General features: G+C 40.0%; 1 protein-coding gene across 6 annotated transcripts in view; it reads left to right on the top strand.

Moving 5' to 3' along the window:
• Positions 1-12,539, top strand: part of SWT1 (SWT1 RNA endoribonuclease homolog) — a 104,459-nt gene extending 91,920 nt beyond the window's left edge. For 2 of the 6 annotated variants that reach the window (XM_019821726.3, XR_006591689.1), the window contains one exon: positions 12,436-12,539. In XM_019821726.3, coding sequence (XP_019677285.2) covers positions 12,436-12,439 — 4 coding nt within the window. In that variant the 3' untranslated portion in view covers positions 12,440-12,539. Of the gene's footprint in view, positions 1-8,075; positions 9,101-12,435 lie in introns of those variants that run through there. The other 4 variants (XM_019821725.3, XM_011291009.4, XR_002151149.3 and 1 more) reach the window with 3 other exon arrangements.
• The last annotated feature ends 1,722 nt before the right edge of the window (positions 12,540-14,261 follow it).

Here is a 14,261-nt window from a genome sequence, read left to right as displayed (position 1 = left end):
GGTGGGGGATGAGTGAAATAGATGATGGAGATTAAGGAGTGCAGTTGTCATGATGAGCACTAGGTGATGTAATGGATTGTTGAATCACTATCTTGTACACCTGAAGCTAATATAACTGTGTTAACTAGAATTGAAATCAAAGCTTAAAAAATATATAATGTCTGTCAACCTTGGACATATTTTTGAAGGTAGAAAAGCTCACTGTGGATAACTTAGAAGGCAGAGTTCCTTGCAGGATGGTTCCAGTCAGGTGTCTAAAATGGTTTTGACTTCACTTTACCATTGGAATAGTTGGGAGTTCTTTTTTATGGGTTTGTACTGGGGTCAAAGTTGAATGTTCAGAGTTAAAGTAGTTGTACCTATTTTTTTTCTTCTAAGTCTTCTTATGCCAGGGATTTGAACTACAATATTAATTAATAAGCTCCCTCTTACACCCAAAAGGATAATTTTGAAGAGAAATGGAATATATCCAATATCTTGAATGCACTGAAAAGTGGTGGTTGTTGCTTAGAAGGCTTTTGGTTAGTAGCTTTTAGAGTTGTTACTCTGTGGTTTGTTTTGAAATTGCTGTCTCTACAGTGATCAGTAGCTCTCATACTAGCCTCACATGTGCTCCACAGCTCACAGTTTTTAAATAAGCTGCCAAAAGAGAGAGGTTCTTTCGGTTTCCGTGGTTCGTACTAGACACAGAGCCAAATGCACCAGATGAAAGGAAGCAGAGTTTTCCTGGTGAAAACAGAAGGATTTAACTTGCATATAGCTGACCACTTTCTGGAATGCTGAGGAAAATGATTACTTACATTGCCTGAATTTATTAATCTGTTTTTTTCATTTATAAAGTATTAGTTGCAAAGGAGGACACTGCTGATGTACCCCTTACCACACTTACTGCAATAGGGAAGTCATTAAATTCCTTTTCAAGAACAGAAAACTATTTCCTAGGTTCTGATAAAGCAAGGAGTTAAGGTTTCAGATTGAAAGTAGCTTTGATCAAAAGTTGAATTCCATGACACGGCAGACAGAACCTTGGTGTTTATAAATAAGTGTATAAATATGTTTGTGTTTTATCTGTAGATAAGTTTGTAGAGTCTTCAGCAGAGCTTTTGGGCTTGCCAGTGAGGTCTGAGCATTGCTTACCCTGAGCAGACGAGGAGCCTGCTCAGAAAATCCAGGATGGTAAATTAATGAGATTATCAAATAGATGACCAAACAGATATCCTGGGTGATATCTTTTATATGTATGAGAAATAAGTTAGGAACAGCATGTAGTTCACTTTGCCTAGAAAGCTCTTGGGCAGTGTGTTCCAGCATGTTTGCGAGGCAGGCCTCTGTGGTCATTTTGTCTGTATGAAATGCAAATTAGTTTGCGACATCAGCCTCATAAAGTAACTGGCATATCCAAACAATATGCTGCCTAACCTAGCATTTGGGTCAGAAGCTGTTTTTTTCCCTTGGGGCAGGTGCTTTTGGGAATTACTGCTTTCTGATGCCAGCAATCAACTCCGTGGTAGTATCTTCCAGATCACATTAGAATTGTGGTTCACACAAGCATGGTTTCTTAACTTGAGTGTCAGCCTCACCTGGGAACTTGCAAGAAATCAAACTAGTAAGGCTCTACTGTGGACCTTCTGAATCGGAAACTCTGGGGTGGAGCCCAGCAATCTGTGTTACCCATCCCTCCAGGAAACATTAAAGTTTGAGAATCCCTGCACTAAATTAATGACCTGGTCTGTCCAAGAAGCCTCAGATAGAAAAAAGCCTTAGAGAAAAATAATCTCAAAACCAAATTTACACCTTTGATGCTTCTGCTTTAATTAGAAAGGGACGCTGTTTTTTGTCTATTGATTCAGTAATACTTTGCAGTAAATTTGACTCATTTATGACAGAAGATATTATAAAATAAATGTATACTTTTTTTTCTTTTTTTAATTGAGATAAAATTCACATAATAGAACTAACACCCATGTTAAAGTGTACAATTCAGGGGCAGTTAGTGCATTCACTGTGTTGTGCAATCCTCTCTAGTTCCAAGACATTTCCATCATTCCAGAGGGAAATTCAGTACACATTAAGTAGTCAGTGTGTGTTCTCCCCTTCCCCCAGACCCTGGCAATCTCTAATCTGCGTTCTGTCTCTATGGATTTCTCTATTCTGAATGTTTCTTATAAGCAGAATCCTACAACATATGACCTTTTGTGTCTGGTTTCTTTCACTTAGCATGATATTTTTGAGGTTCATCTACACTGTCGTATTTATCAGTCAGTACTTCACTCCTTTTTATGGCTGCATGATGTCCCATTGTACGGACAGACCACATTTTGTTAATCCACTTGTCTGTTGATGGACATTTGGGTTGTTTTCACTTTTTGGCTGTGGTGAATAGTGTTCCTATTTGTGTACAAGTATTCGTTTGAATTCTTCCAGTTCTTTCAAATTTTGGGGGGTGTATATCTAAGAGTGGAATCCTGTGTTTAACTTTTGGAGGAACTACTGCCTTTTTTTCATAGCAGCTACACTATTTTTACTTTCCCACCAGCAATATAGCAGTAGATGAGGGTTCCAGTTTTTCCAAATTTTGGCAAAATTTATTTTCCTTTTTTTTTTTTTTTTTTTTTTTTTTTTGATGAAGGCTGTTCAGATGAATGTGAAGTGTGCTCTCATTGTGATTCTTATTTGTATTTCCCTAATTCCTAATGATGTAGAGCATCTTTCCATGTGCCTATTGGCGGTCTGTCTTTTTTGGAGAAATGTCTACTCAGGTCTTGTGCCCATTTTTCATTGGGTTGTTTTCTTTCTGTTGTTGAGTTATAAGAAGTCTTTATGGGGAATCTGGATCCAGGCCAGAATCCTATGTGCGATCTTTCACGCCTGCCCATAGGCAGTTCTAAGACTTTGTCTATCAGGCTCCTTTGGGAAGCTGTCTTCCCCATACCAGATTGGGTATACTGTCTTCTAGAAGGGTGTACTGCAGCTGCGGGCAATGCTCAGACCGCCTGCCCGTGAGCCTCCACGCATGTCTGCATTCCTCGCCTGGGCAGTTTTCATTTGGAGGCCACCTTATTGGGGACGTTGGCTGAGGCACCTCTCAGGCACTTCAGCTGCGACTTTTGGAAGCCTTGGCTGAGGTATTTTTCCCCATTCTGACTCCATGCTTTCCTACTCCTCACTCTTCTCCTTTGCTATGTTTTGAATGTTTATGTCCCCCCACTCCCTAAAATTCATATGTTGAAATCCTATTGCCCAATGTAATCTTCTTAGAAGGTGGGGCCTTTGGGAGGTGATTAGGTCATGAGGGTAGAGCCCTGATGAATAGGATTAATGCTCTTCTAAAAGAGGGCTCTCACCAGAATGTGACCATACTGGTGCCTTGATCTTGGATTTCCAGCCACCAGAACTGTGAGAAATAAATCTCTGTTGTCTCTAAACCACCCAGTCTGTGGTGTTTTGTTACAGCAGCCTGAATGAACTGAGACCTCCACCCTCCCTGCCCCTTAGCCTCATGGGTCCGTGAACAGGCAGGAGCCTTAGTTTAGGGATCCTTAGCAGCAGTGAGATGATAGCCCCTGTCTGCCCTGCGTATCATCTGACCCTCACCCAGTGCCATTCTACGAGAAAAAATGAGTACTAGGGAGCTGGCACCTTTAATTTTGTCTCTGATTTGCAGTGTTGCAGTAAGTGAATAATGTTGATTTTACTTTCAGTTTGGCTTATTGTCCTCATTAACCACCTTGGCACCCGGCAGCTTGACATGTCACACGTTCTGAGTACTAGACCCTATCAGATGTATAATTTGCAACTATTTTCTCCCATTCCGTACATCGTCTTTTCACTTTTTTGATAGCGTCCTTTGACACACACACGTTTTTAACTTGATGAAGTCCAGTTTATGTGTTTTTTCTTGTGTTGCTTAGGCTTTTGGCATCATATCTAAGAATCCATTGCCAGAGCTAAGGTCATGAAGGTTTACCCCAATGTGTTTTTCTTAGAATTTTATAGTTTTAGCTCTTACAGTTAGGTCACTGATGTATTTTTGAGTTAATTTTTGTATATGTTGTGAGGTAAGGGTCTGACTTCATTTGCATCTGGATGTCAAGTTGTGCTAGCACCAAATGTTAAAGAGGCCATTTTTCCCATTGAATGTTCTTGGCACCCTTGTTGAAAATCAGTCAACCATGTAGGTGAGATTTATTTCTGGACTTTATTTCTGTTCCATTGGTCTGTATGTCTGTCTTTATGCCAGTGCCACTGTTTTGATTAAAGCTGCTTTATGGGGCGCCTGGGTGGCTCAGTTGGTTGAACGGCCGACTTCAGCTCAGGTCATGATCTCACAGCTCGTGAGTTCGAGCCCTGTGTCGGGCTCTGTGCAGATGGCTCAGAGCCTGGAGCCTGCTTCGGATTCTGTGTCTCCCTCTGTCTCTACCCCTCTCCTGCTCGCGCTCTCTGTCTCTCTCTCTCTCTCTCAAAAATAAACATTAAAAGAAAATTTTTTCTTAAAGTTGCTTTGTATTGAGTTTTCAAAATTGGGAAGAGTGAGTCCTCTGAACATTGTTTTTCTTTTTCAGGATTTGACTGTTTGGGGTCCCTTGCAATTCTGTGTGAATATTAGGATCAGTTTTTGCAAAAAAAATATTATTGGGACTTTGATAGGGATTGCATTGTCCATGTAGATTGCTTTCGGGAGTTATTATCATTGTCCTCCAATCCATAAACATGGGATGCCACTAATTTAGGTCTTTAATTTCTTTTGGCAATGTTTTGTGTTTTTTAGAGTATACAAGTTTGTGCTTCTTCAATTAAACTTATTTCTGAGTATTTTAATCTTTTTCATGCTATTAGAAATGGAATTGTTTTCCTAATTTCCTTTCCTTTTCTTTTTAAATTTTGTTTATTTTATTTTGAGAGAGTGCAGGCAAGCAGGGGAGGTGGAGAATGGGACAGAGAGAGAGAATCCCAAGCAGATTCCACACTGTCAGCACAGAGCCCCACATGGGGCTCGATCTCTTGACCGTGAGATTATGAACTGAGCCAAAATCAAGAGTTTGACGCTTAACCAACTGAGCCACCCAGGCACCCTCATTTCCTCTTCTAATTGTTCATTTCTAGTATATAGAAATACAACTGATTTTTTGTGTGTTGATCTTTTATTTTGCAACTTTACTGAATTAATTTATTAGTTCTAACAGTTATTTTGTGGATTCTTTAGGATCTGTAAATAGAGAATTTCACTTCTTTGTTTACAGTTTGTATGCTTATGATTTGTTTTTGTGCCTAATTGTGCTCCTAGAACTTCCAGTACGGTGTTGAATAGAAGTGGTGAACATGGGCGTCCTTGTCTTATTGCCGATTTTAGGGAAAAGCTTTTAGTATTTCACCATTGAATATGAGGTTAGCTATCATATACTGTTTTTATTTGTTTTTATTATTATTTTTTAGAGCATCCACAAGAGCGGGGTAAAGGAGCGAAGGGAGGGAGAGAGAGAGAGAGAGAGATAGTGATAGCGAGAGAGAATCTTAAGCAGGCTCCATGCTTAGCACAGAGCCTGACGCGACTCGATCCTACCATCCTGGGATCATGACAGGAGCTGAAATCAAGAGTTGCACGCTCAACCGACTGAGCTACCCGGGCCCTGTACTGTTTTTATATTAGCATTACATTGTATTCCACTTTTCTTTCATTTGAGATACATACAGCAAATAAATAGAAAAGTTCATAGAGCTGTAAAACATATCCATTGTAGACTTTCTTCTTGTACCTAGAAAGAATTTTAGAAAAACTGCATCCAATATTGTAATTAGATCACTGAAGTTCGCTACTGCCATGCTGTTTTGACCAAATTAGCCATGGAAATGAATCAAATAACCACTGAAAATATTTTTAAATTGATTTGATTGAATTTTCAGTTTATTTTGACCTGAGATTTGGTCAAAGCAAGTTTGATACTATGATAGGACAATTTAGAGAAATAGAAGTTTTGCAAAAATCTCGTGAACAATATAGAATCACAAAACTAGAAGCAACCTCCAGTCTTGATCTCTGTTCCAGAACCTATTAGGAGTTGGGATTGTTTAGTTTGCAAAAGAGAAATAGGATCACTACAAGGGACATAAAATATTTGTGCTATTAGATAATGACTTTTTTTTTTTTTTTTTTAACTTAGGCCACTCAGGTCAGAAAATGGAGGTTTTTTTAGGCCTAGTGTAAAGGAAGAACTTCCTAGAAATTAAGAGCAAATATGAAATGGGCTGCCTTTCACGATTGTGAGCATTGTCACAACTTGGTGAAAGCTAACATGACATGACTCACAGAAATGCTGCAGAATGGCACAGAAAGGTGTTAAGGTGCCCCCACATCTGTTATTCTGCCCTTCTCCATAAGCCCTGGGGAAAAGGAACTTAAGAATTCCTATCATAATATAGGAAAAACACGTGGTACTTTTCTCAGTAAGCAATGACAGCTCACTGCAGCAGAGAGAGTCTGTAAGGTGATAATCCACAGAAAGCTGACCCAGAGAGATGAAGATCAGAAGAGGAGACAGCTCACCTCTTAACTGTGAGAGGAGGGGAAAGAAGACAAGAGACACAACTAGATTCAAAGTCTAGTTATTAAAGGAGTGTTTCCCCCCACCCCCCAAATGTGGAATAAATCACCAAGAGCAGGAATGGGGCCTGCCATTTTTATTTCATTTTTAAGTTTATGAGAAAACATTTACATCTCTCCTTTTTGGGGATCTCTTAGGCTCTTCCAGAAATCATCTTCTGAGTAGTTGTGAAGAATTGAAAGCAACACAACACTAATTTTAAGCACTGTAAATATAGGAAACAGGACTAGAGTAACACAAAACCAAAAGTCAGGTTTTAGTCAGTGTCAGAGAAACCACACATCTTGAGGAAGTGAGGCTGCTCAGAATATGGGGTGTTTACTTGTGCCATCCCTACTACCTCTCATCCTAATCCCTGAGTTCCAGCTGACTTCTTTTTCCTTTGTATCCTACATCAAGGGATCCATGGGGCAGGGGGACAGTGCAGGGAGGTGGCTAGTGGTCCTCCCCAACACCATGGAGATGGCCCAGAGATGATCTTAGAAGCCAAGGAAGTAATAACAGTATAATTTACACTTAAAAACCTGTCCTTTCTCAAACACCTAATGTGCCAGATGCTTGCTAGATGCCGGATATTCTTCGTGAGCTTCTATAGACCATCTCCCAGTAGATTTAAATAGTTTTGCATGACCCTAGACACCAGATGTAATGGATTGGTGCTCTGATGACTTACAGATCCCACAGTTTGTGAGCCCAAGTCAGCTAATGACAGACCAGCTAGGCTTAGTCTGAAGTAAAATTTTGAGTCAGCCATTACTCCCTGTGTCCCATCGCTGCTTGAGAGTAATTAGTTAATATTCATTTGTTAGTTTAGCAGTTCTTTTTAAGAGTTGAAGCTCTGAAAATATATATATAATAAAAATAAATAAAATAGAAAGTTGAAGCTCTGTCAATTTCCCATTGCCGCTCCATTACATCTCGTAGTATCCTCCAGGCTACCTGTTCTTTAATTCTCAAACCAAATAAGACAAAGATGTGTGATCTAGGCTCTAGCACTGCTTTAGCCTTTGGATTAGAACCCTGGAACATCACTCCATCTCCTGCTGGGAGAATCCTTCAGAGACCATACTAAGGACTATTTTTTTTTTTTTTTATCAGTAAAGTTTTTTTTTTTTGTTCGTTTTTTTTGTTGTTTTTTTTTTCAATATATGAAGTTTATTGTCAAATTGGTTTCCAAGGACTATTTTTCGGCATCCGACTGCGCTTGTTGGCAGCAGGCCTGCCATAGGAACCCTTACTCCTGAATTCTAGGAATTGCACCAAGCTCGCCATGTTGGCTGTCTGAGAATCTGTGCTACTGTGTGCTTATCTTCTCATGTTGTTTTGTCTGTGCTAAGAAACTATAACTCTCTTGGTATTTTAATCTCTCAACTATCAAAGAATGTATTTCAAATCCATGTTATCCTGTCGTGTCAAGATTTTTTCATCTATCTGACTAGCCGTCTTGCAGTGATTTAACATTTCTTTATCCTCTAGGGAAAAGTTAACCATTGGATGCCGCCAGCTGGTCGAGATGGAAAATTCCATGCAGCAGTGCAATGCATCTGTCTATATGGAGGCCAAAAACAGGGGATGGTGTGAGGACATGCTTAATTATAGGACCTAAATCCTGATTTATAACTTAAAAGGAATGGCATTTGTCTTCAAGAACAATAGAGTGGCGATCAACCTTTTGAGTCAAACCCAAGTCTTGTTAAAAAAAAAAAAATGTCTCATAGGTGCAAGAAGGTGATTGCTTATTGTTGAAAATCTCATTGAGGTTCTAAAAAGCCTAATGCATCCATTGTGTGATAAACTGTGTACTCAACTCATTGCAGTTGACAATACCTCCCTACCTCTACTCCTGACACTGAGCCAATCTGTCTAAAGAAGGGAGAGCTGTCTTTTTAATCTCTTAGGGCAGGAGCCACTTTGGCATCTGTGGAAGGCCCAGGGGCACAACTTTAGCGTCTCTCTCAATCCTAAACATGAGTACATGGCCAGAAACACTTCCAAACCCCAAGAAAGAAATAGGACAATTAGGACATGGCCATGCTCACCATGCTCCACAAATGAAATCTTACCCTGGGCTGTTTTATGATCACACTGTCTTCCATTTAGACCTGGTGAACGTAACATACATCCCTTCCACTTCCCCCAAGGTAATAAAAGTAGAATTTTGACTTCAGCTCCTACTTACTATATAGTTTCTTTTCTTCTACCCTAGGCTTGTCACTTTTCAGTGCATTTCTAATGGAAAAAGCAGAGGAGACCCCTATAACAGACTTCCCTTAAATGTGAAAGAGGCATGGATTTATGGGATTAAGTGGCAGTGACTAATGTTTGCCCCTAGCTAAACCAAGTGTTTAATCAACTTATTTAGTTATACAATACATTGGAAATCCTTGTTTAGTAGAGTATATTATGCTTTTGTTAATACATTAGACTAAATCTAATTTGGTATTCTATGATAAATGTTAATTTATTTTTTACAAAAAAGCAATAAATTTTATTTTTAGTAAGGTTTTGCTTTTCATTTTACTTCCAAATTGTGTTTCTTGAACTGTGTACAAGGTATGATAAAAGTGACCCTCTCCCAATACAAGAGAATCTATGCCGGATTCTCAGTGTCAATCTGTGCAGGGCCCCGCCGAGCTTTATGTTTGCATAGGAAGCCACAGCTCTACCTAGGGCTCAAATGCCATCAGGAATATGAGCCGAGCCCCGTGGGAGGAGAAGCTTCCAGAGGATCTCTGCTCTCTTTCCTTTTCTTCCTGGAGGAGCCAGAAAAGCATCGCCCTCCCCACCCCTCCAGGTTGTTTGTTTTTTTTTTTTTTTTTTTTTTTTTTTTCCAGATTTTTATCCTTCAACTGCTTCTGGTTTGTTACTGGGTTTTGGTTCTGCTTTGTAAACTCCCTCTCCTCTTCCCTCTTTTTATTTAAAAAAAAAAAATTTTTTTTTTGTTTGTTTGAGAAACAGCATGAGCAGGGGAGGGGCAGACAGAGAGAGAAGGAATCCAAGCAGACTCTGCGCTGTCAGCACAGAGTCCAAGGTGGGGCTTGAACTCATGAACGGTGAGATCATGACCTGAGCCAAAGTCAGACGGTTAACTGACTGAGCCACGCAGGCGCCCCTCCCCCACTTATCTTTTTAATATAGCTTGTGATCTTTAGGAAATTTCACTCCTGTCACCTGTGTGCTTCCACACATTTCACTTTTTTAAAAAAGTTTGAGGGGCGCTTGGGTGGCATAGTCGGTAAAACGTCCGACTTGGGCTCAGGTCAGGATCTCAACTTTGTGGGTTCTAGCCCTGCATCAGGCTCTTTGTGGACAGCTTGGAGCCTAGAGCCTGCTTTGGATTCTGTGGCTCTCTGCCCCTCCCCTGCGCGCACTCTCTCTCCCTCTCAAATATAACATTTTAAAAATGTTAAAAAAATAAAATAAAAAAATAAAAGTTTGGGGGGGGTGGAGGAAGGGGCAGAGAGAGAGAGACAGGAAAGATTCCCAAGCAGGCTCTGTGCTGGAAGTGCAGAGCCCAAGGCAAGGCTCGAACCCATGAACCATGAGATCATGACCTGACCTGAAACCAAGAGTTGGAGGTTGACTGAGCCACCCAGGTGCCCCTACACATTTCACTCTTATGCATGTAGACTTTATCTTAGTCTGTATCTTTTACAGTGTACATTAATTTGTCAATTACTTCAACCTTTTTCATTTTTTATTTTGAGATGTGAAGATGTTGACTTTCTAGTCTTTTGATTTAGAAACTTTCTTTTAAAAATGTTTAATGTTTTTTTAAAATGTCAGGTTTTTCTTTGTTGCTGTCTTTTCTAATCTTAATTTTATACTTTCTAATAGTCCAATGCAGGAGGTGAGGGATCCCTTTCCCCCACCCTCTACTCGTTTTCTGGGTCCCCCACTCTGGATTGAAATAACTCAGCTGACAGAAGGATCATAAGCTCCACCTTGTAGAACACATTTGTTTTAATGGAAGAATTATTAGATCCTTATGAGAGGAACTTACAGTTCTAAAATCTCCATTCTTCAATATGTATGTATGGCTATCATATTTTGGGCGAAAGCCATCATATGTATGCCAGTAGGAACAAATGAGCAAAGTCACACCAGGGAAAGGGCTCCCTTGGCCTTAGGCGTTGGTGGTAACTTCATGAGGGCCATCCAGGAGTATTATTCCAGCAAAGTTATGGGCACTATCTTACATTAGTAGACTTTTCCAGCTTACTGTTACAAAACAGAATCTACTTCCCTCCTGAGAGGACTAGGGAGGACCCTTCGGGTGTAGCCACCCCAGCAATTCCAGCATTCTGGGCCAAAGGAATGCTGGCTCTAAGAATTGGGGCTGGGGGCTCCTGGGTGGCTCAGTTAAGCGTCCAACTTCACCTCAGGTCATGATCTCAGGGTTCCTGGGGTTGAGCCCTGCATGGGGCTCTGTGCTGACAGCTCAGAGCCTGGAGCCTGCTTCAGATTCTGTGTTTCCCTTTCTCTCTCTCTGTCCCTCCCTCACTCATGCTCTCTTTCAAAAATAAACATAAATTTTTTTTTTTTTTTTAAAGAATTGGCTTCTGTTGTGCCCTACTGGGAATGTTAGGACCTGTAGTGGGCAATTGGGACTGCACAGACTAGAATTTAACAGATGAATTTCACTTTCCCATTTTGGACTTTGTCACCTGAAAGACAGGGGACATAAAGCTCATTTCCTTTATCTTTTGACCATCACCTTGAGAGAGAACATAAGTCTTTTTACCTTTTCAGGGTTGATCCAGGTTTATTTAGATGGTGTCTTGGTCAGAGCCTAGGTCACTGTTCATACTCCTTTTGACAGCTCCACCCCAGCCCACCTATCTGTTGGAGATCCCCCCCCCCCCTTTTTTAACATTTAATTTCAGAGAGAAAGAGAGAGCGCGCACACCAGCATGTGAGTCTGGGAGGGTGGAGAGAATCTCAAGCAGGCCCTGAGCTGTCAGCCCAGAGCCTGATGTGGGCTCAACCTCACCAGCCGTGAGATCATGACCTGCGCCTAAAACAGGAGCTGGACACTTAACTGAGACACCCAGGCACCCCTGGAGCCCTTTTCAAGCATATTTTTTTCATTCCATGAGGATGAATTTACCTCTCCTGTAAGAAATAGATTTCACTTTTGAATAATCAAACACATCTTCCACTCTCAGGAAGTGATGCCACCCAAAGCCCTTTGCTGATTTAGACAGGCCAATCAGCCTCCCAATTGATGGCTCTTTGGCTATCCTGCCAAAAAAAACCCACTCCAGTGAAAACAACCCGTTATCAGCTATGAAACTGGAAGGTGAGGTGGTAGACACCCAGACCCCAGCTAGTTGTTTGACTCAGTTCTGCTAACTCAAACTGGTGTTAACATCCTATTCTTCAGGAGTTCTAATCTTTACTTAGCTTCTGCAACTCTACTGTAGACTGATGGTCATGGGCTAAACTACATTAGGTCTGTATATAATCCTTGCCAGTAGAATCAATGGTTCCCTACTGGGATTTCTAGGGAGGTAAAATACAGGTATCTCTTAGTCCCCTTTTTAAAGCCTTTTCTTTTAAAAGGTTTGGCACCCTTTTGGTTAAGCTAGAAAGATAAAACCTTTTTAAGTGCAGTTTTGAGTTTTTTTCAGAATAATCACCAGCTCTCGTGCTCTTTTGTAGTCAATTCCCATCCACACCCCAGGAAGCCATCCATTCAGGTGTCTGCTATCACTGGTTTCCTCTTTTCCAGAATGTTATGTAAATGCCTTGAGGTTGGCTTTTCACTTAGCATAATGCTTCGGGGATGCATCCATGTTGTTTTTAATCAGTACTTCATCTTTTTTATTCCTAGGTAGTATTCCATTGTATGGATGCACCAATTTATACATTCACCAGTTGGAAGGCTATGTTGACTTATTTTTGGTGACTGAATAAAAGCAGCTACATTCACATACAGGTTTGTGTGAACATTTTCATTTCATTTGAATCAATTCCTAGGAAGGGTGATTACTGTATCACAGGGCATTTAATTTTGTCAGAAACTGTCAAACTTTTCCAAAGTGACCTTACCATTTTGTTAATTCCTCCAGCAGTTTCTCGGCATCCTAACCAGAACTTGGTATTTTTAATAGGTAGGTCATTTTGCTTTTTACATTTTCCTACTGATTTATGATAACATCTTTTCATGTTTGTTTTGAAATCCATTTATTTTCTTTGGTGAAGTGTCATGTTCAAATCTTTTGCCAATTTTTTTTTTTTTTTAAAGTTTTGAGTTCTGGGCACCAGTCACTTATCAGGCACATTCTTTCAAGCCTGTACCTTTAAAGACTTGGTACCATTTTTGCTTAAGATAGAGACAAAGCACTTGCTTATTGCAGGAGGTAGATATTACTTTGATTTGGGAGTGACCTTACTAGATACTTGGCCCTGCTAATTACTGGACTAGTTGCATTTGGTAGATGCCTTTCAACTTTTTAATACAGCCACTCTCACTCTGAACTTGCTGTAGGTGAGTTCATCTCTGGGTCATTCCCTCATTTCTTTCATTCATCCCAGCTTGGTATTGTGTGTGCCTTTTCTCCAGGCTAAAATTTCTTCCTTTGCTCACTGTGAGCAAATGTGTAGCCATGTACCCAGACATAGGTCCTTCTTAGATTTCCACATGATTATCAACCCTGTACACACTGAGGTTTTTGCTTCTCTCTCAGTCAACCCCCAGTGAGGAGGCATGGAGCTATTAATAGTGAAGTTTAAATGTTTTGTGGCCACTATTGCTGGTACTTGTTGCTAAGCATCATTTTACAACTGAGAATGTTCTGGTTTTATTATGAAAGAAACTGGTTCTTCATAGTAATTACTTTTTAACCTACAGAGGATTCAACTTTTTTTCCTTGATTTAAAAAAAAAATGAATTTGATATTGTGTAAGGTGTACAGCTTACTTTGATACATTTATATATTGCAACATAACTGCCAGCCATGGAGTGATATTTATCACATTACATAATTATAGCATAACATTATCTATATTCATTATACCATGCATTAGGTCAGGTTTATTACTTCTTACAAATTTGTACCCTTAAATACCACCACTCCTCTCTACCTCCCTCACCCCTGGTAACCACCATTTTACTTTTTTTTTTTTTTTTACATCTTTAACTTTTTTAGATTCCACATGTAAGTGGTATTCATCTAGTACTCATCTTTGACTTATGTTGCTCAGCATAATGGGCTCAAGATCCATCCATGTTGTTGCCAATATTGTTGCCATCTTCCTTTCTCATGTACAGTTTAACTTTTTTAACACGTCTCTTGTTTACAGGACCAAATTTGTGTTGTGACCTTATTAAATATAAAGATTCATACACTGGTGTCTCCTTGTTTTTCTTTATTTTCACCTAGTTAATTTACTGTGTATCTTATGCGTCACTCTACGAAAGACTCAACAAATCCTTTTTTGGAACCAAGTGGGATACAAATAAATGACTAATATTATAGAGACAAAATCTTCTGTGATCTCATACTCTTCCAAAGGCAACTCTGGAGTTGCAAAAATCTCCTCCAGGGACTCTTTCTGTTACCTACTTCAAGTTTAAGACTTGTACGATCTGGAGAAATCACAGAGTGCACACCTAGAATACTAGACAAGGATTCTAGAACTGCATCGCAATCCCAG

This window comes from Felis catus, chromosome F1 (genome assembly GCF_018350175.1).
Source record: "Felis catus isolate Fca126 chromosome F1, F.catus_Fca126_mat1.0, whole genome shotgun sequence".
Lineage (NCBI taxonomy): Eukaryota > Metazoa > Chordata > Mammalia > Carnivora > Felidae > Felis > Felis catus.
The sequence above is the reverse complement of the archived record's forward strand: the minus strand, read 5'-3'. Positions and strand labels throughout refer to the sequence as shown.